Source organism: Capra hircus, chromosome 5, assembly GCF_001704415.2.
Source record: "Capra hircus breed San Clemente chromosome 5, ASM170441v1, whole genome shotgun sequence".
NCBI classification, from domain to species: Eukaryota; Metazoa; Chordata; class Mammalia; order Artiodactyla; family Bovidae; genus Capra; species Capra hircus.
The window spans coordinates 104,494,319-104,518,341 of NC_030812.1; the positions used below are offsets into that span (position 1 = coordinate 104,494,319).

At 43.4% G+C, this 24,023-nt stretch overlaps 2 protein-coding genes across 3 annotated transcripts in view; one reads left to right on the forward strand and one right to left on the reverse strand.

Moving 5' to 3' along the window:
* RAD51AP1 (RAD51 associated protein 1) lies at nucleotides 1-17,751 on the reverse strand. The gene is made up of 9 exons (XM_005680981.3): nucleotides 17,532-17,751; nucleotides 15,365-15,414; nucleotides 13,524-13,665; nucleotides 10,958-11,061; nucleotides 9,313-9,399; nucleotides 8,442-8,591; nucleotides 6,006-6,164; nucleotides 3,894-4,028; nucleotides 1-1,188 (listed from the first exon to the last, which is right to left on the reverse strand). The coding sequence occupies exons 1-9, from the start codon at nucleotides 17,546-17,548 to the stop codon at nucleotides 1,052-1,054; spliced, it is 981 nt and encodes a 326-aa protein (XP_005681038.2). The 5' UTR covers nucleotides 17,549-17,751; the 3' UTR covers nucleotides 1-1,051.
* C5H12orf4 (chromosome 5 C12orf4 homolog) overlaps nucleotides 17,745-24,023 on the forward strand; it is a 38,998-nt gene continuing 32,719 nt past the window's right edge. Inside the window, exons 1-3 of one of the 2 annotated variants that reach the window (XM_005680983.3) lie at nucleotides 17,745-18,080; nucleotides 20,282-20,480; nucleotides 22,408-22,553. In XM_005680983.3, coding sequence (XP_005681040.2) covers nucleotides 20,303-20,480; nucleotides 22,408-22,553 — 324 coding nt within the window. In that variant the 5' untranslated portion in view covers nucleotides 17,745-18,080; nucleotides 20,282-20,302. The remainder of the gene's footprint in view (nucleotides 18,081-20,281; nucleotides 20,481-22,407; nucleotides 22,554-24,023) is intronic. The other variant, XM_018048613.1, reaches the window with a different exon arrangement.

Here is a 24,023-nt window from a genome sequence, read left to right on the forward strand (position 1 = left end):
GGCAAATGCTCACTTTAATCATAAGTCTGAATTACTTATTTTCACATTAACATATTTCATAAACCAAGAACTAAGTATTATATACATTTTTAATGGTTAAAATTCAGAGAATTTTATTAAAAAGTGATCAGGAGCTGGTTGAAATTTTCACTGTAAATAGAAAACATCTATTACTACTTTCATTCACAGTGAACTTGTATCTAAGCTTCCTGAAAAGCTATGCTAACACAACAGGGATGACAACCTTGACAGCCACCTGTTAAACATGGGCTTCACGTACAGTGATGACTTTAAGAAACAGCTCTTCCTCTATTTACAAAAGGATAACTTTTTTTTTTTGCAGAGCACTTATTTTATCATGAAATGTAGACAGTTAGAGACAGATGGATACAATGGTATCAAGGGAAAGTGCATATCAAAACTGTTCCACTTTTATCAAAGGTTTTGACAATCAAGCCTTCATGAAATGTCACGAAATTTTATTTGCTATAAGATAACCATCTATTAATACTTCTAGGTAGGAGACATACACTATAATACAGCAACTGTTTTAATGTGGAAAATAATTCTGAATTCTCATTATAAAAACATTTGGCTAAAATATGAAACATCGTGGCAATAAAACTGACAGTGTAGTTGCCAGTGTAGAAACATCCCTGGGAGAAGTGGGAATCTTCCTCTTGCGAGATAAACTCTGCACACGAAGTTCAGGGGCCATCAACTTGACAAAGGCAGGAAGCAGCATCCTGTTACTGGCAACGAGCAGCGTGTAACGTGGACCTCTTCCGTGTCATGCTGACAGCAAGGTGGATGTCAGTGACCACTTACATACACTGAGGGAGGAGAATATGCTCTTCAGAAGGAAAGGACATTCCAAGAGAATTCACATAAAACTCTTGCTGAAGTCTCGGGCAGCTTTGCAGAGAACAGTCACAAAACAGGTAGAGGAAATTTATCTGACATTAAAGGATTCCTTTATATTACAATTCCCTCCTCAAATATAAACCCGCTTATACGAGTGAGAGCTTCTTAATCAAACTTCTTCCTGTGGCTACATGCAGCTACTGGTGGCATTTGGATGCAGAGGTTTAACCCGTGCTAAGCGGGACAGGCCGAGGCGGAGGCTCTGACTCGGAGACTTCACGGCCACTCCTGCCAGGGGGCTGCGGCTGCTGCTTCCGGACATGGCTACAAGAAAGCACATCACCTGATGCTGAGCATGTCAGACATCTCTTCACAAAGATCAATCTATGAAACAGGAGAGGCCAGCAGAAGTAAGCAGAGTCGCTCAGTCGTGTCCGACTCTTTACGACCCCATGGACTGTAGCCTACCAGGCTCCTCCCATGGGATTTTCCAGGCAAGAGTACTGGAGTGGGTGCCACTGCCTTCTCCTGCTATGTGTAGGTTCTATCAAGTCAGAGCACAAGAGTGGGAAATACCATGGAGCAGAAAGTACGCTGGAGAGCAAACATCCCCAGAGGCCAATGTAACGACGCTGCAACTTTAAACGTGAAAGCCAAATAGGAAAGTTGGGAGCAAACAACACTGATTGTAAAGGCATTAAAAACCAATACAGTATTGTAAAGTAAAAGAAAGTAAAAATTAAAATTTAAAAAATAAAAGAAATAAAAATAAATAATGTAATTATAATTTCTAAAGTAGTAGCAAATCTAATACATTTTTAAAAATTCTGTAACTTTTACAAATACTCCTTAAAGAGCCTATTTTTCAAACAGTAAATAACTTTGACAAGTACCATTTTTCTTTATGTACACATTTCATTTAGGCTGCCACACTAATGGAGCGATTATTTCCATCGAGTACTAAATTTCCGAATTTATCCACATATTCGTTTGTAGTTGATATGGAGTATAAAAAGGACAACTGTGTATAATTTTTTCATACAAAGGCTTTATAAACATTTCCATGATTCTAGCCATCTGATTTATCATTCTTAATTGCATGTATGTGTCACATATTGACAAAATTCCTACAACAAACTTCTGGGTTGTTTCTAGTTTTTCACCACTTTTCTATAAATGGTTACTAAAAAAACTGACCACTTATTACTTTTTCTTCTTTTGAATTCTTTGTAAATTCCCAAAAGTAGCTCTGAAAAGAAAAGACAGGTTTATTTTTATGGTTCCTGTTAAGCTGTCCTATAAAAGGATTACAAATTTATAATTACACCTGCTTCCCCACCACCCAGAGGCACTGGTTGACAGTTTTATTATTTTCTAGCTTGAGAGGTATGACACTGCATTTTATTGTTTAATGCTTCCTTAATTACCACCGAGACTGCCACTCTTGCCATATTTGTTTCTGGTGGTGCTTCTTGGGGGCAGCGGTACGTTTATGTCCTTGGCCCATTTCCCCACTGGAGCCTTGCTGGTCTTCTCAAGTTTGTGTAAGACAGGAGGCCACCCGAGAGCCAGTCCTGCTCTCATACATATCGACTGGTCGACTTTTAGGTTCACTTTTACCAACTAGGAGATTTCCCATAAAATGTGGATTTCTGGCTTCTCTTGAAAAGCTCAAGACATGGAGAACACATGCCCCACTGCCCTGCGTGTGAACAGCCAGGGGAGCAGAGCAGTGCGGCCTCCCTACAGAGGGCCCCGCGCCCGCTCCCCCAGGCCCGCTCCCCGGCCCCGGCCCCGTGCCGCCAGCAGCTGACCTGCCCGCCTTCCACACAGTGAGTCTGCAAGCTCTCTGTTTTATGATGATGACTCTAGCCATCACTCCATTATTTCTTATCTTTTGGCTTATGCTGCCTTCAAACTTCTGTAACTCATTCTGTCAATTCCTTAAAATGTCTTTTGTGAGGAATCTAATTATTCTTAGAAGAAATAAACTAAGAGATACCCCTGAACTGAAACAGCATCATTATTTCAGTAAATAACCTTTCTCCTTTCCTTCTCCCAAAACTTTTAAAGTCCTCCCTAAAATCTTATAATTTTGAAACCAGAAGACTTTAAAGATTTTACAGTGCCTGTCACTTCAGATGATGAAATGAGGCCACAGAGAAGTGAAGCAACCACAGGAGTCTCAGGCCTGCATCCATCTGTGAATAGTCGGTCATCCTTAGGGGAGTGACCACTGTGGACCAGCCAGAGGACATGGATAAGCAGGACAGGAAACCCCAGGAGACTTGGAATGACTCAGCAAAGGGGAGCAGACACGTGAAGAAAGCCATCCCAGAAGGAGGAAGCTGGACAGAAGTGCACACCCAGGTGCTGAAGGAGCAGAGAATGCATCTGTCCACTGCAGAGGGCTCCTGGGCAGGATGAGGGGAAGTGGAGAGGGACTGGGAGGAAGTCACCACCAGTCTCGATGTGACATGAGCAGAATCTGGACTAGGGTTTTAGGAATGTCAGTAAGCAGGAAGGACCATGAGACTGGGCTGTGGAGCAAAAGAAAACAAAGAGAAGCCGAGTGTGTAACCACTGAAGGTCAAGTTTGCTAAACGCTGGAATTCCCAAGGTTTCTGTCCCACTGCAGGGGTCAGCAGGTCTTAAGCAAAGAGATCTGTTGACAAACATTCATTCATATGTATCAGGAATCTTTAACGTTGGTACTCTTTCACTGTAATTCTACTACTAGGAATTTATCCTAGGAAATAGCCAGGGATGTGCCCAGATTTCTAAAGTAAGGGGGTCTGTGCTAACTGCAACCTTATTTATCACCATGAAAAAATAATAAACAACTTAGATGCTCAAATATAAGGGAATAACAAGTGATGAACAAATACAGCAATTAAAAACCTTTAGTTTTGAAGACTGCAATAATATGAGGAAGTGCTCATTCGTAACATTTACAAGGGAAAAATACCTACCTGTGGCAATCCTCCAAGTCCCTGCCCTTGAGCAGTAAATAAACATACTATACGTACCTGGAGGGACCCACTTGGGTCTCTTGCTTTCTGCTGCAGGACTGCGTAACTGTGAAGGCGTCCTACTGGCCTCCTTTCTTGGTGAGGACCGAGATTCTGACTTGACGGCAGCTGGAGTGCAGTCTACTGAAGTCACTTGTTTGAAAATATACATAAAATGGGGGTCACAGAGCAAGATTGAAGTCTAGCATCCATGTGTGAAAATTATACAGTTCCATCAGCTTATAAAAATTAAAGAAGCAGAATCATAAATCCAGAAGACTTTCATTAATCAACATTTATAGAGGGCCTAGGAACGGCCATTCTTTCTGAGCACTTCTATACTAGGAAGTATGGTAAATATATCCTTTAACACTACCTTTAACCCTGAGGGCAGCTCTGATACAGAAATGACTCTCCCCACTATCAGTTAAGGAAACAGAGAGATTAGACAGTCGGCCTATAGTCTGAGAGCTAGTAAGCGTCTGAGCCAGAAGTGGAAACCACGTCTGAGTCCAGAGTCCACACTTGTAACTCACACAACAGTGTCCCGTCACCATGTGTTATGAGATATTGAATGTATCAGGCTCCAGGGTCCCAGAGATCCTATTCCCAGGGAATTTATGGTCCCCTCACTAGACTCTAGCAGAAACGGCACAAAAGTAAAGAGATATGTACACTGCAGTGTGGTAAGAGAGATGACAGGACCTAGAGGTAGGCCTGGGGGAACTTAGAAGCCACGTGGATCTGCACATTTAGAAGCATCTCACCGAGGGCGGTGTAAAAGCAGAGCACCTAGGCGGCTCCGTGGTGGCCCAGGTGAGAGGGGATTGGAAACGAATCAGGAATGAACGAAGTGGGAGAAAGTGGGGAAAACAGCAGAGTGGAGGGCTTTGGTCATTAGAAAGGAGGACGGTGCTGGAGACACGGGAATCCTCAGGACTCACAAACTCCCGTCATGGACACACCGTCTGAGAAGGAGTACAGAATGGGAGTGGGTTTGGGTTTGTTTCTGATGGAGGGAGAAGAAGTAGGAGACAAAGTCTCTTTCAGATAACGCTTGCTTCAAGACGCCTCAGCAGCATCTGAGTGCCTGTGGATGTGAACACCTTCACCACGCACTCCTCTTCCTGTTGCCGAAGCCCGAGGTCAGGCTTCTCTGCCGTGATGGGGATGCCCTGTACTTCGTGCTGTCCAACACATCAGTAGCCACAAGCCACAGTCAGGTGGGCACTTGAAATGTGGCAGCAAAGCCAAGAAACTGACTTTCAAACTGTACCTAAGTATCTTAAATGTGATGGAACTACTCTGGCTAGGTGGCTACTGTATTGGATGCCACAGCTCTTAAAATTTTCTCTACCAAGGGAAGAATTATGGGACTCTATCAGTACCTAGTTCTCATTTCTCAGTAGTACTCGGCACCAGTACTCAGCACTGATCTGTTCAAGGGGAGGTGAGACTAAGGCCATCCTTAGCAATGGGGTCTGAACAATAGTTGCAAATACTATACATATATTAAACAGCTAAGATATAAAAACTCTACCAGTAAGAAAAACAAATCAGGTTTAAGGAAGTTATATTTTACAATAATCTATTAATGTATTATGAACTCACAAACATCCCAACTTCTTTCACACAAGAAACAACTATTCCACGTTCAGGTCGTCACTAGTTTCAGAAGTTGTCTTGTAAAACTGGTTTCTTCCAACTGAATCTGTTCTGAAGAAACCAAAGGCCCCTAAACACAGACAGAAGGGTTCTCCCCTCCAAGACCAGTCACGTGCAACAGCAGCGAATGAGATACGCCACCTCCAGTTCAATTGGAGAAAATGTGTCTAATGGACAGATCCAGGCTCTGCGTGGACAAAGCTGGGGGCTAGTTCCGGCCATCGCCTAGCCGTGAGAATCCAACATGTGGTTTGACCTCTGACAGCCTCAGTTTTGTGGCCATGAAATGCAGGGGACAGGAGCTGCTCAGGGCCCCCTCGGCCTTCTGTCACCCCAGCCCGGCCTGCCGTCCTCCCCGGGTTATGACAAGAAAGGAAGACCCCACAGGTTAGGGAGAAAAGGGCAGAGCACTTTAAGGAAACCAGGCCCGTCTCTGGCGTGAAGTGACGTGAGGGACTGGCTTACCCCCAGCACCACGCTTGGGTTTAGGCTTCTCTTTCTTTTCAGCTGGAGGTTTAGCCTTCACTTCTTTCCGTTTGGTTTCTTTAGCTTTACTTTTTCTCACAGTGAAGTTTTCATCGTCTTCACTCCCACTAAAATCAGAGCCATCCTCAGAGTCTTCACCTGAAACAGATCACACCTCTGCTCACCTCTGCTGGAAGACGCGGGGCTCCTGGGCTCCAGCGTCACCTTCTGCACACACATCCCTGTCCCCTCTGTGTCGTGCCGTCTCCAGGGGCTGAACAAGGCACAGTGCCTAGGAGTGCGTCCAGGCCCCTCATTTACGCGTCCTTGACCTCAGACAGGCCCCTGACGCCACTGTGCCTGTTTCCCATGCATGAGGTGGGGAGGACCCTACTGCCTCCACCACGGGGCTCTTGTGCAGACTGAGTTAATACAGGTAAGGAACACGCTTCCTAGGTGATGTTCTGCTCTGCCTATGGTGTCACTCGTGTCTGAGGGCACAGAACACGTGGCTGCCCAGCTCCTGGTGGGGTCAGTGGCTGCCTGGCTTGAATCCCATCGTAAAGATGCTCATCAGCCTCTCGCTGATGGCCTCTGCCGAAATCAGCTATGTCATCATGATCTCAAACTGTCCTTATCTGTCATTCTTCCCACACTAACACAATTTTAAAAACAGATGATCAACCCACGTATTCACGTAACAGTTACCGAGTTATACAGAATTTACTATATAAGGCCAGCAGATTGCATGAAGGCTGCTATTAATATAAATAGCACCTGGCAAAATCAAGTAATTATTTCTGGAGTCCCAAGAGGATCTGGATTTGGGAAGGGCAGGTGGTGGAGAAGCCTCTCTAGAATATCAGAACACAAAGTCCAGGAGGCGCAGCTTCCTGTAAACTCAACAGCTGTGGTATTTCACGTATTCTCTTTTGGCTTGAGGGGACAGACTGCAGGACAGGCTAGGACTCTATGTACATAAACTGGAGGGGCAGCGACGGAACACCCAGAATCCCAAGGATTAGCATCTCCTCCTGGAGAATCTAAAAACCCAGACACTGGGTTATGGATTTTGGAAAGCTTTATATGTCCTTAGGAGAAGCCCTGATTCTCTCCGTTTCACTTTTCTTTCCCTACTGAAGGTCACAAAAGGCACTTTCTCTCATCTAGGGTGAGCCGATGCAGTGGAAAATTCTGAAATGTCACTTAAAGAAGGGACCCTACTCCAGATAATGCAGGCTGTCTGAGATGATTCCAGCAGCACATTCAAGTATAAACCATCAGCTCTGAGGGGATAGGAGAGGGAGCCATTCTCAGCTTAGGGCAGAAGAAAAAAAACTGGCTATACTGCTCCTTGAAGTACACCAAGCAAGACAGGGAACATGCGTGTCCTTCCATGGTAGGTAAAGCAGGCTTGGATGGGGATCCGAAGGGGGTTCCAGACCCACAGGACAGCATGGACTTGCGCACTCTTTGGGTGGGGGACTCAGGAGGAGTCAGAAGGCTGGGAGGAGGGAGACTGTGCCTGAAGCTCAGGCTGTGCAGCCACAGCACAGGCTGGACGGTGGTAACCACCTCCCCTCAACAAGCCGCCCCGAGAGGCTGGGAGTTCTTGGGGCTGGACCACACAGTTTGATGAGAAGCACAGCCACCCAGGGAGTTTGGGGGGAATTGTAACAATGTAGCAAAGAAAAACCAAACCAGCTCTCAGAGAACTGGAAAAGAGACAGTCTTTTTGGACTGCAAGTGAAGCAGGAAGACAAGAGATGCTTCTCGGGGAATCTATGAATTCTTAAGTACATAAACCATCAACACTTGACACCTCAGATCTTGGTTTTACCCTCAAAGGTAAGCTCTCATGTCAAGAATACAGCACCCAAAATAGAAACCCAAATATCTGCTGGATAAATGTGGATGAACAGCCCCAATATACATACAGCAAACATATATATGAACCACATCTTCAACCCTTCCGCTACTGACGGGCCCCTAGGCTGCTTCCGTGTCGTGGCTATCGTGCACAATGCTGCACTGAGCACCGCGGGCATGCATCTTTTCTCACCGCTGCTCCTATTTCCTTCCGATAAATATCCAGGAGTGGACCTGCTGGATCGCAAGGCAGTTCCATTTTTACTTCTTTGAGAAATCTCTAGTGTCGCTGAGCTCTTGGGTATGTACTTGCCTGTTCTGTGGTCTATGCCTTTCCATCAGTCAGAAGTGCCATTTCTCTCCTAAATGCTACTCATTTTTCAAGGCACAGCTTAAAGTTCACCTCCGGATAAAGCTTTTCCACCAAAGGCACAGCTGAATTTAACTGTCCTGTGTTCCTCAAATTTGTACAGCCAATGCTCAGCAGTGTTCTGCGTACAGCAGGAGTCTCCGGGAACTTCTGACTGACTCTCCATAGGGTGGAGCTTGAGTGAGGACATAACCTACCAGTTGCGAAGTCTGGCTCAGAGTCGATGGCTCCATTGTCATCACTGTTTTCCAAGAGAATCTTCCTCTGCTGGACCACGGCTCGGGACGCAGCCTTCCTTCTCCGTGGAGTGTCCTGAGAATCATCCACTTCAGTGATCTTATCCAGATCTTCAGGACGTTTAAAAAAAAAAAAGAAAATTTTTGTGCCTGGTAACATCTAAAGAGGGGCTTTCCAGGTGGCTTAGTGGTAAAGAACCCATGTGCCAATGCAGGAGACCTGGGTTTGATCCCTGGGTCAGGAAGATTCCCCTGGAGAAGGGAATGGCTACCCACTCCGGTATTCTAGCCTGGAGAATCCAACGAACAGAGGAGGTCTGGTGGGTTGCAGTCCACCGGGTTGCAAAGAGTCAGATAACATCTGAGTGACTAACAACAACATCTGACGAACTGCAAAGTGGACTTCCATTACACCTGCTTTTATTAAAACATCTGCCCAGCTTCATCTTTCCTGTACTTCTAGTAACAGACCACAGAGCCCAGTCTGGTCAATATAATACATCAGTCTCCTTGCAGCAGTCTGAGTTAAGCATAAGTCTAAGACCCAAATTGAGAGTCTTTCCCCAAGAGTTTTCAAGCTGAGCTGGGAAGATGCAGCCCCTTTCTTCAGAGTTCAACTCCAGTCAACTAGAAGCCAGGGGAAGTGGTGACCCTACCCCAGGGAAGGAACCAGGTCTGCAGTGAAAGACTGAACACAGAAAGAGATGAAAGAGAAGAGGTGAAGAGAACCTTCACAAATGTGAAGACCTTGGTTCTAGTTTTAGTTCAAGAATTTAAGTAAGAGTTAGAAAAATGATGATGGAAAAAATAAATATAAGAATAAAATACTTACCTAAATAATCACCGGCTACACTGCAGTTGGAGACATGAGGAGACTTACTCGTTGCTCCTGTTTCCTTCTTGCCATGTTTGTCAAAGCCTGGATATCAGGAAGAAGGAAGAGGCAAATGCACCCTAATCAACCAATGACTAGAAACAAGAAGAGAAGTGCTAAAGTCTGATAGCATTTAGATACAGACACATGAGCCAAGCTCAAGCTAGCACACTGACTTGATTTGGCGAAGCTAGCCTAAGCTTAGGACTTTTGGCCCGGAAATCACACAAACTTCAATGGGACCTAAGTTCAAATTCGGGCTCTTAAATCAGCTACATACCAAGGGGAGGCTGCTTATCCTTTACAAGATTTAATTTCCTCATCCATAATGTGGACATAGAAACAGGGTGGGGATTAAATGAGGCTCCTGTGGGGAATTAGATGTTGGCTAAATGTGGAAACAGCTTATTGTAGTGCCCAGCACATAGGAACAGTTCATAAATGTTAACTATCATCCCTGTGTAGGCAGATCTGTGCTTTTACTAACATAAAGACTCTTCAATCATTATTATAACTTAAAAATGATCTAGAGTATTGATCCCAATGCTATGGAATACATGACTCTCGGAGAAGGAAATCCTGTTATACATGTCACTATCTTTTATAGGAAAGAGATTTTCATTTTCTCAGTTTTAGGTGTAAGACAATTCTCTTAAGTTTCTTTGATAAAGGCCCCTCTAATCAACACTATCTCATTGATTGTCAAACAGCAGGCACTTTTGACTTAAACATCTTTACCCTTTAAATAAGGGAATGTGCTTAAAATAACCTCCAACAAAAAAGAAGTTAGGCCAAAGTAGTTTAATCCAGAAAGCATTTTAGCAATATGAATGTCTTTTCCAAGAATAATGATTTCTGCCTCTCCAGGATATCAATGTTGCCATCTGCTTCCTAGTTGCCAGAAAAATCAAAGAAAAATCCACAGAAAAAGTCAACAGTCATAAACCTATTGAGTCTACTGAGTTTGCTCACCAAATTAGTACTTTTACCTTTCTGAATAATAAAGATTATCACCATTAGATGATGCTTAACTAATTGCAATTTGGAGAGAAAGGAAGTGGGCTGTTAGGATGTAGAGGTCAATTTATTTGACCAAGAAATTACATTTTCACTGTATACGAAGACGAACTTTGGATCCAGGGTCACAGTCCATGTCCTCAAGTGGACCCTGAGTGTTAGGCAGAGAGATATTTGTTTGTGGATGAGAGTTTTATGATGGAATAAACAACAAATCCAACAGTACCCTCTGCAAACTGCTCCTTTTATAGTCCAAAGTATTAAAAGTACATCCTTCCCCCTGTACAAGCTCATCCAGAGAAATGATTACAAAAGGGGTAAGAAGGTTTTGGGGCTTCCCTGGTGGCTCAGAGATTAGTGTCTGCCTCCAATGCAAGAGACCCGGGTTCAATCCCTGGATTGGGAAAATCCGCTGGAGAAGGAAATAGCAACCCACTCCAGCATTCTTGCCTGGAGAAACCCATGGACGGAGGAGCCTGGTAGGCTATAGTCCACAGGGTCGCAAAGAGTCAGGCACAGCTGACTGACTTCATTTTCACTTTCCAGAAGGTTTCAGAGATAATTACAGAAGATAAGTTACGCTTGCCTTGAGACTGCTCCACATCAATGGTGACAGCTGGAACCTCCTTCACTGACAAAGCCAGTGCGACCTCTAGGTCTCTTCGGTAGAGTTTATCGTCCAAAGCCATCCTAAAACACACACAAATAATGAGCTTTTAAACTATCAGTCTCAACTAAACAGCAAACCTTGAGAGAGGTTAGCTGAGAGTTTCCAACCTCAGGAAGATGTTCTTAAACAATGATCACTATCATAATGGACTTTAACGTTCCACCTCCTGAAATGTAACAGTGTCATGTTGGACCCAGCAGAACAGAACAGACACGGGCAGTGGGTGACGGTGTCCACGTCATTGTGACATCTCTTCCTCACCACCAGCTCTGTCCAGGTGGGAAGCACCCGACCAAGTGAGAGCAGACGTGGCTCAAACATCACTTCTGCTTAGGAATCTTCCTTGACCTCACCCACGCCTCCTTAGGCAGCTATTACAGCTCCTACATTAAACTGACATTACTCTCTCTATATATTTTTTTTTTTCTTTTTTTACATCTGCTCCGCCCAATCTGGATTCTGACAAGTATTTCAGTAAGTACTTACTTTGCGTGAGGCACTGCACTAGACAGGATACTAGACGTGCCCTCAGAGTCTGCAGTTAATGAGGTAGGGAAGAAAGTCCTAGAATAATTATCCCATGTAAACAGATTATCATGGCTCCTGTTCAAGGTGGTCAAGAGTGCTCCGGTGTTTAAGAAGGGAACGCAAAGACAGACAGAAAAGGTTACATAAAGGAGGAGATGTTGAGCTGCACCTAGAAGGATTTAGTACTTTTTAAAATCACAAGTTTTATTGAGATATAAGTCACACAGTGTCAAATGCAGCCTTTGAAGCCTACAATTCAGCAGTTTTTAGTATATTCAGACAGCTGTGAAGCTACCACCACTATTAATTTCAGAACATTTTCATCACCCCAGAAAGAAACTCCATACCCCATTCTCCCACCCCAGCATCTGGCAAGCACTAGTCTACGTGCTGTTTCCATGGACTTGTCTGTTTCGGGCCTTCCACGTCAATATTAATGGAATCACATAATATGTGGCCTTCTGTGCTTGGCCTCTTTGGCTCACCATGATGTCCTCAAGGTACATCCATGTTGTGGCATGTATCAGGACTTCATTTATTTCCATTGCTGAATAAGGTTCCACTGTGCGGGTGTATTGCATTTTATTTATCCAGTCACTGATCGACAGGCATTTGGATTATTCACATTTTCTTTTTGGCTATTATGATTAATGCTCCTGTGCATACCCATGTACAGGATTTTGTGCGGGCAGAGTTTTATTTCTCTCGGGCATATGCCTAGCTGGGTCATATGATAAACCCTACATTTCGGGGCACTGCTACTCTGTCTTCCAATGAGGGTGCACCACTTTACACTCCCAGCAGCAATGCATGAGGGTTTCCATTTCTCCACGTCCTCCTCAACACCTGCTACTATCTGTCTTTCTGCATCCAGCCATTCCTGTGGGTGTGACATATGATCTCACCGGGGTTTTGATTTGTATTTCCCTGTTGGCTATGGATGGTGAACATCTTTTCATGTGCTTATTGGCCATTTGTATATATTCCTTAAAGAAATGTCTATTCAAGTCCTTGGCCCATTTCCAAATTGGGTCATGATCCTTTTTAGTGTTGGGTTGTAAGAGTTCCCTATATATTCTAGATGCAAGTCTCTAATGGATCGCATGATTTGCAAATCTTTTTTCCCATCCATTGCTTGTTTTTTAAACTATATTTTAAAGATAGTACAAGAAGCTGAAAAACGAATCGAAAGTGAAGAGAATGACATGGGGGTAAGTTTCTCTATGTTAAGGAAGTTTCCTCACACTGCTGGAGCAGTGAAGCATCACACATGCCATGTTCCACTTGTCAGAATCCCTCCTCAGCCACCTCCTCCCCACACTGCAAGTCTGGGGCCTCTCAGATTCCTCCCCTCCATCTCCCCCACTGCCTTCAAGTACTAACTAATGGAACTCCACGGTTAGTCTGAAACTACAGGTCCTTCTCACTGCTGGACAAAACTCAGTAAGATAAAGTGGAAATATTTTTTATCTGTAGAGAACGGTTTTCCTGAGCTATCTCTAATGGACATCCAGCACCGTGTAAGTTTCATGTGTGACACAATGGTGTGGCTCACATACATCATGAAATGATGACAAGTTTAGGGAACATCCATCGTCTCATTGAGAAATGTGGCTTTGAATTTTATAAACTGTCCTTACAGACATAACTTTAAACAAAGTAGTCTTGTGAGACCTGAGGACTTCAGAGTCAGGTGCGAGGTCTCCTTGTAACGGCAAGATACACCTTGTAAACTTGGTGATTATGACTTAAATGGTTATTTCCTTATGCATTCATGAACTTAAAGCAGTTCAGAAAGCCAGAGGGGATTAGCGTTTACATTCCTGTTCTCCTACATGAATTAAATAAGACCTATGATTTTGCTCAAGTTCTAATTTAAACCAAGAGTTTGAATTTATCTCTTTTAGATTAACACATCTAATGTAATATATTCACTGCATGTCTTACCTCTCACCTTTTTTTAGGGGTTTTCTCTTGTAGTGGGATATCTTTTTCCTGGAGATTCTTCAGCTTAGGTTCTGGTTTTTCTAGTTTCAACTCCTTTTGTGTTGTTCTGGATTTCTTATTTAACGGTGCGGTTGCAGGAACAAAATCATCTATTTATGCATGAATTAAAAATAAAAGAATATATGAAACTGCTTTTCCTAAGGAAGAAATAAGGTAAACTTACTTTCTTGGTAGTTGAGAGTCATTACTATGTGTGTTCAAGTTTTAAAGATAAGCAAACTGTTTGCTTTCCATAATCTAAAAAAGACAATTGGCATACTGTTTTTATTCTCACTCGAGCTTTTCAACTTTGTTTTGGTGACTTAAAAAAAAAATCCATCTGTCAAAAACTAACTCCCTGAAAAACTATAAGGGCCACTAAGCTAGCATATATAAGTGGCAAAGAAAAAAACGATTAATTAAAAACTCTAAAACCATTAGAAAAATCAATAAAATTCCCTGTACAATTTTATCATATTGACAAGTGGAAGAAAATTATTTTTATGGAAATTTCATAACACAGCCAAATACTTTCTTTCAAAGGCCTATTCAGCACAGTTCAGTTGCTCAGTCGTGTCTGACTCTTTGCAACCTCATGGACTGCAGCACACCAGGCTTCCCTGTTCATCACCAACTTCCGGAGCTTGCTCAAACTCACGTCCATTGAGTTGGTGGTGCCATCCAACCATCTCATTCTCATTACCTTTCCTAAAACAACAACCAAGCTAAGTAAAGTAAGCAGCATCGGAACCTGGAGGAAGAGAAAGTGGCTCCTACTTAGGACTTTACAGTAGCAGTCTTTACAGTGGTATCATCATCTTAAGAGCCCTCCTATGATCCCACCACAGTAACTTTATTTTTGGCAAAGGGATGCTGTTTTCCAGTCCATTCAGTTTTCATGGGTTTTTCTGTCTTACCATCCTCAGAACTGAGGTGATTCTTCTGTGGACACTCAATATAAAACCGCTGCTCTAACTTTCAAATGCATACGTGACACGTATGCATACCTTCAATGTACGCACAGTCTGAATCATGGACTTTCCCATCTATTAACAAGTGTTTTATGCTTCTCCACATAGAAATACAATAATCTGTGACTTGTCCCCCACCTCCACACCAGTTTCCAGAATACAGCCAGCAGTTTATACCTATTTTGCGACAGACTGATGACAAGAGTAAAAAGCTAGAAAGTCATGTTCTATACTCTTCTGTCCCAAGTCTCAGATGCATATTAAGACTGGGCTCCAGGCAAAAACAGATTTCTTCAAACCAAGGGATTACTAAACATTTGACTCCCAGAAAACTCCAGCAGTCTAAGAAAGAAAGAAATAACTTACTTTGAAGTATAATGTAACCTAACACCATGTTTCTCAAAGTTTTGACCAAAGTTCTCTTAATAGCAAAGACAAGTATATATGTAACACAGTAGGATAAAGCTTAAGCCTGAGCTTCCTTCAGGGGCTTGCTTTACTCTATCATTAATGGGGATTTTACAATATATTCTGTAACACATCTGCATCTCTGAAAGACAGGGGGAACCTGGATCTAGAGTAGTTTAGACCTGAAAAATCATTTCTCCTGGCCCTGTGTGGTTATGATTTATGCCAATAATAATTCTTGTCAGTGTAGTAATCAGCATAATTATCCTAAATACTAAAAAAATTATTTCTCCAGACCTTCCTCATATGCAATTGGTACAACCATATTTTAGCCATACATACACACACACACACCCCCATACATAATATATCCTATAAACAGGAAATAAACTATCAAAACTTTAATGAAGAAATAAGATGCTCTACTTACCATCACTATCAGAGTCCTCAAATTGGGAGTAATTGACTGGCTTCTTATGCCTGTGACCAAGACAGAAATTTTATTTATACAAATGTCAACTTCTCGCCTCCATTCTTTAAGGCCATTAATACTCTTGAGTAAATAAAAATGTTTGGATTCCCTTAAGCACATGTAAATTAAAAACATGATTTGCATTTTACAGCAAAGATATAACATTATTATACTTGATAAGGAAAAAAGTTAATTCAGAGAACAAAGTAAGAATAATCAATATAATTAACACAAAGTGTACACACTGTTTAATTGCCATTGGGCATTTAGAATTTCTTGTTGTATGTATTCTTTTGTTTTATATGTGAATTCTGATGTATTAAATTACAAACTTCTTGATACTGAAAGCCATTTTCTTTTATCTCTTCCAATATTAATTCATGCTCACTATGATGCTGCTGCTGCTAAGGTGCTTCAGTCGTGTCCAACTCTGAGCGACCTCATAGACGGCAGCCACCAGGCTCCTCTGTCCCTGGGATTCTCCAGGCAAGAATGCTGGAGTGGGTTGCCATTTCCTTCTCCAATGCATGCATGCATGCTATGTCGCTTCCGTCGTGTCCAACTCTGTGTGACCCTGTGGACAGCAGCCCACCAGGCTCCGCCGTCCACAGGATTCTCCAGGCAAGAATACTGGAGTGTGTTGCCATTTCCTCTCCATGGCTCACTATGCAATAGACATTTAAAACATGGGGAGTCTGAGAAACAGCCTCAGAGACATGGAAAACAAACTTAGGGTTACCAAAAGGGAAAAGGGGTAGGAGGGATAAATTAGGAGTTTGGGATTAGCACATACAAATTATTGTATACAAAATAGGTAAACAAAAAGTTTATATAACACAGGGAACTATATTCAATATCTTGTAATAAACCCTAATGGAAAAGAATACATGTGTATGTGTATATATATATACACATATAAAACTGAATCACTTTGCTGTACACCAGAGACACAAGATTATAGAGAACTACACTTCGATAAAAAGTTTTTAATTAAAATTAAAGTAAGGCTTTCCTTCCTCTCACTCTCTCACACTCCCATGTTTATTCTCAGCCCCTTAGAATGCAACCTCCAGCACCTAAATATAGGTACATATACCTAATAAATACATACTTCCAGCGCAGAAGTAAGTATATTCGAAACTCTACTAAATGAATGGCTGACCCTAGGTCTCCATGGTGCTCGACTGAGGTAAAGTAGAGGAACAATTTCCAACAAACTTGGTGGAAAACACAGAGGATCTGGCGCCAGCTGGCTTAGATTTGCTTGTTACCCAGTAACTTACTAGCTGTATGACTCAGGCAAACTGACTTTCAGGCCCAGAGGTTTAAACTGATAAAATGAAGAGAACTAAACTTTCTATCTCAAAGAAATATAGTGACGAACAAGTGAATTAACACCTAAGTAGGAACTCAGTTGAGTTCAGTTCAGTCGCTCAGTCATGTCCCACTCTTTGCGACCCCATGAATCGCAGCACGCCAGGCCTCCCTGTTCATCACCAACTCCTGGAGTTTACTCAAAACTCATGTCCATCGAGTCGGTGATGCCATCCAGCATCTCATCCTCTGTCGTCCTCTTCTCCTCCTCCCCCAATCCCTCCCAGCATCAAGATCTTTTCCAATGAGTCAACTCTTCGCATGAGGTGGCCAAAGTACTGGAGTTTCAGCTTCAGCATCAGTCCTTCCAATGAACACCCAGGACTGATCTCCTTTAGGATGGACTGGTTGGATCTCCTTGCAGTCCAAGGGACTCTCAAGTCTTCTCTAACATCACAGTTCAGAAGCATCAATTCTTCGGCGCTCAGCTTTCTTCACAGTCCAACTCCCACATCCATACAGGACCACTGGAAAAACCATAGCCATGCAAAGGGTAATCGGGTCTTAGTTGAACGGGGTGGGTAAAAGAAACGGCAGGAAGTGTCAAGGACGCCAAGAGAAGGAAACGGCTAGGTTGACAGGACCCTTCCAAGGAGCGGGAGCGCTTGCTGGAGGCCGGAGTGTTTCCCTGTCCGTCCCACTATCGCCACCTGGTCCTCGGGCCCTTCTCTCCATCCCGTGCAGGTAACGTAGCCTACAGCGTCTTCCTGACCTTCCTCCCCACCCTCGCCGGATGCCATGAGCTACTCACCTCGCAGGCCGCACCATGATCCCCTCCGAGGCTGGAAACCTGCACCTCTCAGGATCTAGCAGGCAGCCGCCGCGGCAATTTCAATTCCCGCCCAAAACCAAACCCGGAGCGTTCCGCCCATCCCGCGGCTCGCCAATCCTGGCTGGCCATTCCAACTGCCGCGCATGCATTCTGAGAGGCGCGCGTTAGTTCACGCCCTCCCCAAGCACCGCCCTTCCGCGTCCGGTCCGCCGGAACTGAGCTTGTGTTTCGCCACTTCACTTTCGTTACGGGAGTTTGCTCTGTGCCGTCTCCAAAATGCACCATAATAGTATAAATACATCTTTCGACACTTTTTAAATTATTAAAAATAGGTAGGATGGAACAAGGGAACATTTAGACCGAGGAATTTTCCACGAGGTGCCAGGAAAGAGGAAAATACTTGGAAGAATCTGCCGTGGCGGATCTTCTGGCTGTAAAAACAAGGCAGCAGTCAGCTGATGGGCCCAGCGCCAAGGCCCTTGGTCAGGACCCGTACAGCGGACAGCTGGGAACTCGGAAAAAGAGGAGGTGAGCTTGCGACCAGAGCGAGGAAGCTTCCTCGGACCGGAACTCTCGAGTCGGGGGGCTGTTCCCCTCACTCGGCTGAGACTTCTCGGCCCGACAGTCTGCCCTCCCTTCCCTGACTCATTCAAGCCTCCAAACCTCCATTCTATTGACTGAATGAGTTCGGTCCAGCTCTTCTCTTCCAATCCCATTGTTGTCTGGAAATCTTCCTTGATTTCAGCGCTGGGGAGGGTCCAGGTGGCTCAGTGGTAAAAGAATCCGCCTGCCAACGCAGGAGACGCCGGATTGATCCCTGGGTGGGGAGCATCCCCTGGAGGAGGAAACGGCAACCCACTCCAGTATTCTTGCCTGGAGAATCCCATGGACAGAGGAGCCGGCCTGTTACCGTCCCTGGGGTTGCAAAGAGTGGAGCACGACTGAGCACACCCATGCACGCAGGCAGTAATAACAAACCGGAGAGAGATAACTAAAGTATCCATTTTTTGAGACACAATTCTAACGAGTGAATCAACTGAAACCAGAGCTAATGGTTTTTGTTTGCCTAGAATATTGACTCTAAACAAAATGAGACCATGAGCCCATATTTAATTAATTTTCAGTTCCCTGCAAAATGTTCCTTTACTGCCTCTGTCTCCCTCATGTGTACTTAGCAGCCTTTGATTTTTTTAAAAACTGATATGTTCTTATATAAAAGCTTCTTTCTTTCTTTATTATTTTTACCAGCTTCCATTTACTGGTCATGTTATGTTTACCAGATGCTTCGTATTTATTATTTGATTAAGCATGAAGACAGTCCGACAAGTTAAAAGGCTTCCTGGGATATATCTAATCTGAGAAAAGGCCAAGGAAAGAAGAGCAGTAAGCGTGCTCTAGGCGAAGGAAAAACATTCAGAAAGGTTGGAAGTGGAAAGAGAGATTAGGCATTGAAAGAGGTTCAGTATGACTGGAAATAAAGTTTGTCAGTTTGTGTATTGGAGAGGAGGGGAATTCAGCTCCCCAAAGAAGAGTCTGGAGGTATAAGCAGGGGCGAGAAACTGTTAAGAAATTTGTATTGTATCCTAAAAGCAATGGAATATCATAGAAGGATTTTAAGCAGATAATCAGCATGACCAGATATGCACTTGAAAAAGATTTCTCTGACTTCAGTGTAGAGAATAGTGTGAAAGCTGATTTGATGGGGGAATGCCTAGGAACAGGACTCCTGTTTGGGGCTAATAAGGAAATCTTCAATTGATGTATTCTTTCTGACTAGATTTCTTCTTTCCCAGTAGTTGTCCACTTTGCTTTGTGGTCTATCCTGTACTTTTTCTGTATATTTTCTCCCCATAGAGAAATCTTTGCAGCACCATCTCCCTTCCCTCCACCCCTCAATCAGATCTTACGCCTATGGCCTCTAGGCTCTTCAAGATGCCTCAATCCCTGATCTGTTTCTTTGAGTTTATATTCACCAACTATTTCATGAACTGTATCTGGCTACCATGCATCTCTTCCAAAGAATCCTCTCTGTTCTTCTCTACATGATCCTTACCGATTCGTGAGAACTCTGCCTAGGAATCTTGGCTTCCCAGGTGGTTCAGTGGTGAAGAGCCCACCTGCAGTGCAGGAGATGCGAGTTCGATTCCTGGGTCAGGAAGATCCCTTGCAGAAGGGATTGGCAACCCACTCCAGAACTCTTGCCGGGAAAACCCCATGGGCAGAGGAGAGTGGTGGACTATAGTCGGCGGGGTTGCAAAGAATCCGACGTGACTGAGAGACTGAGCGCACTGCCTAGGAGTGCCAAGCGGGCAGTTTTTTAATATATGAAGTTGGAGAGAGACTTTTCATTAAAAAAGAAGCACTTTGTTTTCATCATGAAAACATCCCTACTTTTATGAAGGGATAAAAGTAGGGGAAAAGTAGAATAATTAGCTGAGTGTCACACAAAATCTGCGTGGGGAGCCATCTTTAAAGTGGCTTTTTGTGACTCCATGCACTGTAGCCCACCAGGCTCCTCTGTCCATGGGATTCTCCAGGCAAGAATATTGGAGTGGGTTGCCATTTCCTTCTCCAGGGGACCTTCCTGACCCAGGATTGAGCCTGGGTCTCCTGCATGGCAGGCACATTCTCTACCATCTGAGCTAGAGGGAAGTCCAGAAGTGGCTTAGCAATAAGGAAACATTTTAAGTGTTTTTGGACTTATAACTGGCTGAATTTTTTGTTGTTAGTTTCCTAGAATCCTGCTAAAGATGAAAAAAAACAGAGAAAGATTCTGCAACCGAGAGAGGGAATTTGTGTATAAATTCAAAGTTGGAAGTCAGTGCTTTGAACTGAGGGTACCCCTCAAATTTCCTGTTCAAGAGAATGCCAGTCATTTACATGGACGTCTAATGCTGCTGCACAACTTACCATGCTTTATAGAAAAAGGTGAGGACTGATTTTTGGAAAGTATCACTTTGTTATTTTCCTTTGGTCTCTGTCATTAGAAGTTTCATAGTAGCATAAACCTGAGAAGCGCTGGAAACAACCACAAAATGTGACGCTTTCAAGAATAAAAAGGTTCCCCAGATCTTTCTTCTATTGAATTTTTTTTCTGTATCTCTTATAGCTGTTTATTAGCCATTTTAGTATAAAAATTTAATTACATATGATGAAAAATGACAGAGTCTGGATTAGAACTCCTAACCTCTTCATGTAGCTAGATGGATTCATAAGGCATGTTGGCTATCATTGGTTATGTGCTCAATGTTTTGCCCTTATAACAATCTGGTCCTCAGTTTCTGAGATGTCATGAAAGAGAAGGGGGTACCTATCTTTCAATAATCTTTGCTCACCTAAATTAGTTCCGTAGTCATCTGTATTATGCCATTTTAAAAGGTCTACATTCTGTCTACAGAGAAGGGAAAATGTTTTAATTGAGAATATGTTGGATCATAGAAGGTGAGAGATGCAAGGGAACGTGGAAACTTTCTAGCATAATCTCATCATACAAATAAGGAAACTGGTGCCTAAGAAAGGTTAAATAATTTGCCCAAGGCAGTAGTTCTCAAAAGTTGTTCCCCAAGCAGCATCACTTGGGAACCTGTTTGAAGTGTGTATTCTTGGGCTCCACTGATTCACTTTGAATCAGAAACTCTAGGACTGGGGTGCAGCATCTATTCCAGTGAGCCCCCCAGGGAACTCTGATGCGTCCTAACAACTGAGACTCTCTGGTTCAGAGTTACAGACGTGTCAGAACCAAGATAGAGCACAGGTATCCTGGTTTCTGTCTCACTGCTCTTTAATCTGTCTTTTTTTTTTTTTTTTTAAAGCAGCAAGTATGTATTATCTTGCTACCATTACTGTGGGTCAGGGATCCAAGTGCAACTTAGATGGGTGCCTCTGGCTCAGGGTTTCTCATGGGACTCCAGCCAAACTGTCAGTCAGGACTCCAGAGTCTCATCTGAAGGCTCTACCAGCACAAGATCATCTCCAAGGTCATTTGTGAGGCTGTTCTCAGGCCTTATCATGGGGCCTCTTCATAGGGTCACCTCCGCACCTGCAGCTGGTCTCCCCCAGGGCCAGCAACCTGAGAGAGGGAGGGAGCAAGGAAGTGCCCAAGATGAAAGCCATGGTCTTCTCATCCTCAGAGCAGTCTTTAAGTAGTGTCTCTGAAGTTGGAATTGTAGATCATCTGAAATAAATCAGTTTTAATATGCTGATCACTCTAGTTCTATTTCAGGTTCGAAGAATGTAACAATATATGGCCTTCCCAGGTAGCTTAGTGGGTAAAGAATCTGCCTGCAAGGCAGGAAACACAAGAGACGCGGGTTCAGTCCCTGGGTCAGGAAGATTCCCTGGAGAAGGGCATGGCAAACCACCCCACTACTCTTGCCTGGAGAATCCCATGGACAGAGGAGCCTGGTGGGCTACCGTCCATGGGGTCACAAAGAGTTCAACACAGCTGAAGCAACTGAGCACACGCACACGCACACACACACACAGACACAACAATATCCTTGAAAGTTATACAGGAAACTCATTTAAATACAGAAAGCTTCATCCCCTCTCTCTGTAGGAGGTCTTTATGTGCTTTTTCTCTACTCAGTTTTGGATGAAGACTTAAGAAATTAATGTTTTTAATTATTATCAGGGTTATATTACATAAGAATTAAGAATTTTGACCATTCAGTAATCTGTGATTGTAAAGAAAAATAAGTGTGAGATTAGCTGAATGATCCTCTAAGCTGAATTTATCTAGTTAGACATGCTCAAGGGTATAAGCTTGACAGGAGTGTCACACTGGAATGATTAGCCAGGTAAAATGTTCCCAGTTTATGTCTGCCAATGATGGTATTTGTTATCGATATTACAGAGTTAAAAGAAGCTCTGAGCCAGTTTATCGAAGAAGAATCCCTCAGAGATTATGACCGAGAGGCTGAAGCCGCCCTGGAAGCTGTGAAGTCAGGTGAAGTTGACCTACATCAGCTGGCAAGCACATGGGCCAAAGCTTATGCAGAGGTATGAAAATAGATAAGATCCTAAACTTAAAGGATATTCTGGACTCTGATGTGTGGTTTTTTTCTTGCAGTTTTATTGAGATGTTGGGAATGTAGCTGGCATCTGACACTGCATGAGTTTAAGGTGTAGAGCATGATGGTTGGACGTACATGCACCAGAGAATGGTTATCACAGCAAATGTACTGAACATCCATCATCTCACACAGACACAGAGTTAAAGAAATAGGAAGTAAAATGTTTTCTCCTGTACTGCGGCTTTGTTCTCGGAACTTTCATGTGTACCATACAGTGATGTTCATCATATTTATCACATGGCACATCACATGCCTAGTACTTACTATAACCGGAAGCCTGTGTCTTTTGACTGCCTTCATCCCATTTCTGCTTCCTCCATCCCCAGCCTGAAGTAACACAAATCTGGTGGCTTTTTCTGTGTGTATGTTTGTTTCTGAAGCAGAATGATGAGCGTGTTTAAATTGCCAAGGTAGTACTGGAGCAGCTGTAGAACCGCAGGTTCTCTGTGTACGAAGATTTACTCCGTAACATGCACCCTGTGTTGGTGCTTGTGTGCTTCCTTCTTGTTACCAAGGTGAGCACACAGGACACAGTGCTTCCTGTAATGTTCTTGTAAAGTGAGGTGCTGCTTTTGTATTTGTACCCAGCATAGGGTTGCCAGATTTAGTCATTAAGAATACAGGCCACCCATTTAACTTAGAATTTCAGGGACTTCCCTGCTGGTCCAGTGGTTGAGAATCTGTGCTTCCAATGCAGGGGGTTGTGGGTTTGATCCCTGGCTGGGGAACTGAGATCCCACATGCTATGTGGTGTGGCCCTAAATAAATAAATAAACTAGAATTTCAGATAAACAATGAATTTTTTCATATGAGTATATCCCACATATACATGGAGCATGCTTATGTTAAAAAATTATTCATTGCTCAATGGAGTGGCCCGGGGTTACTGTAGACTGAGAAGAGAAGACCCCTGGACAGAATCTTGACAAGACCCTTTATTGTAATTATCTGTTGACCTACCTGTATCTCTGGCTTATCTGAATATCCACCTGGAAAGGTCTGCCTTCTTCCCTTTTATTAACTAGTAACCAGCACAGAGAGCTTCCCCAGTGGCTTAGTGGTAAAGCATCCACCTGCCAATGCAGGGGACTTGGGTTCAATCCCTGGACCAGGAAGATCCCCTGGAGAAGGAAATGGCAATCCACTCCAGTATTCTTGCCTGGAGAATCCCATGGACAGAGGAGACCGGCCATAGTCCATGGGGTCACAAAAGAGTTGGCCACAACTTAGCAAGTAAACAACAATACATCCAGCAACAAGCTTGCAAATAACAGGGTTTCATCTGTGATAGATGGATGTATGAGTGAATATATACAAGTAAGTAAACAAATCCAAACAGTTAAGAGGTGAATTGAGGAAGAAAACCCTGCAAAGGAAAGAGAGGAACTGGTCAGGG

Bases quoted from the DNA above. Each gene is read 5' to 3' on its own strand.
- RAD51AP1 (XM_005680981.3), bottom strand. The intron at 13,666-15,364 runs GTAAGTAGAGCA...ATGCATAAATAG, and splicing joins TGAGGACTCTGATAGTGATG to ATGATTTTGTTCCTGCAACC. The intron at 8,592-9,312 runs GTAAGTATTTTA...AACGTCCTGAAG, and splicing joins TGTAGCCGGTGATTATTTAG to ATCTGGATAAGATCACTGAA.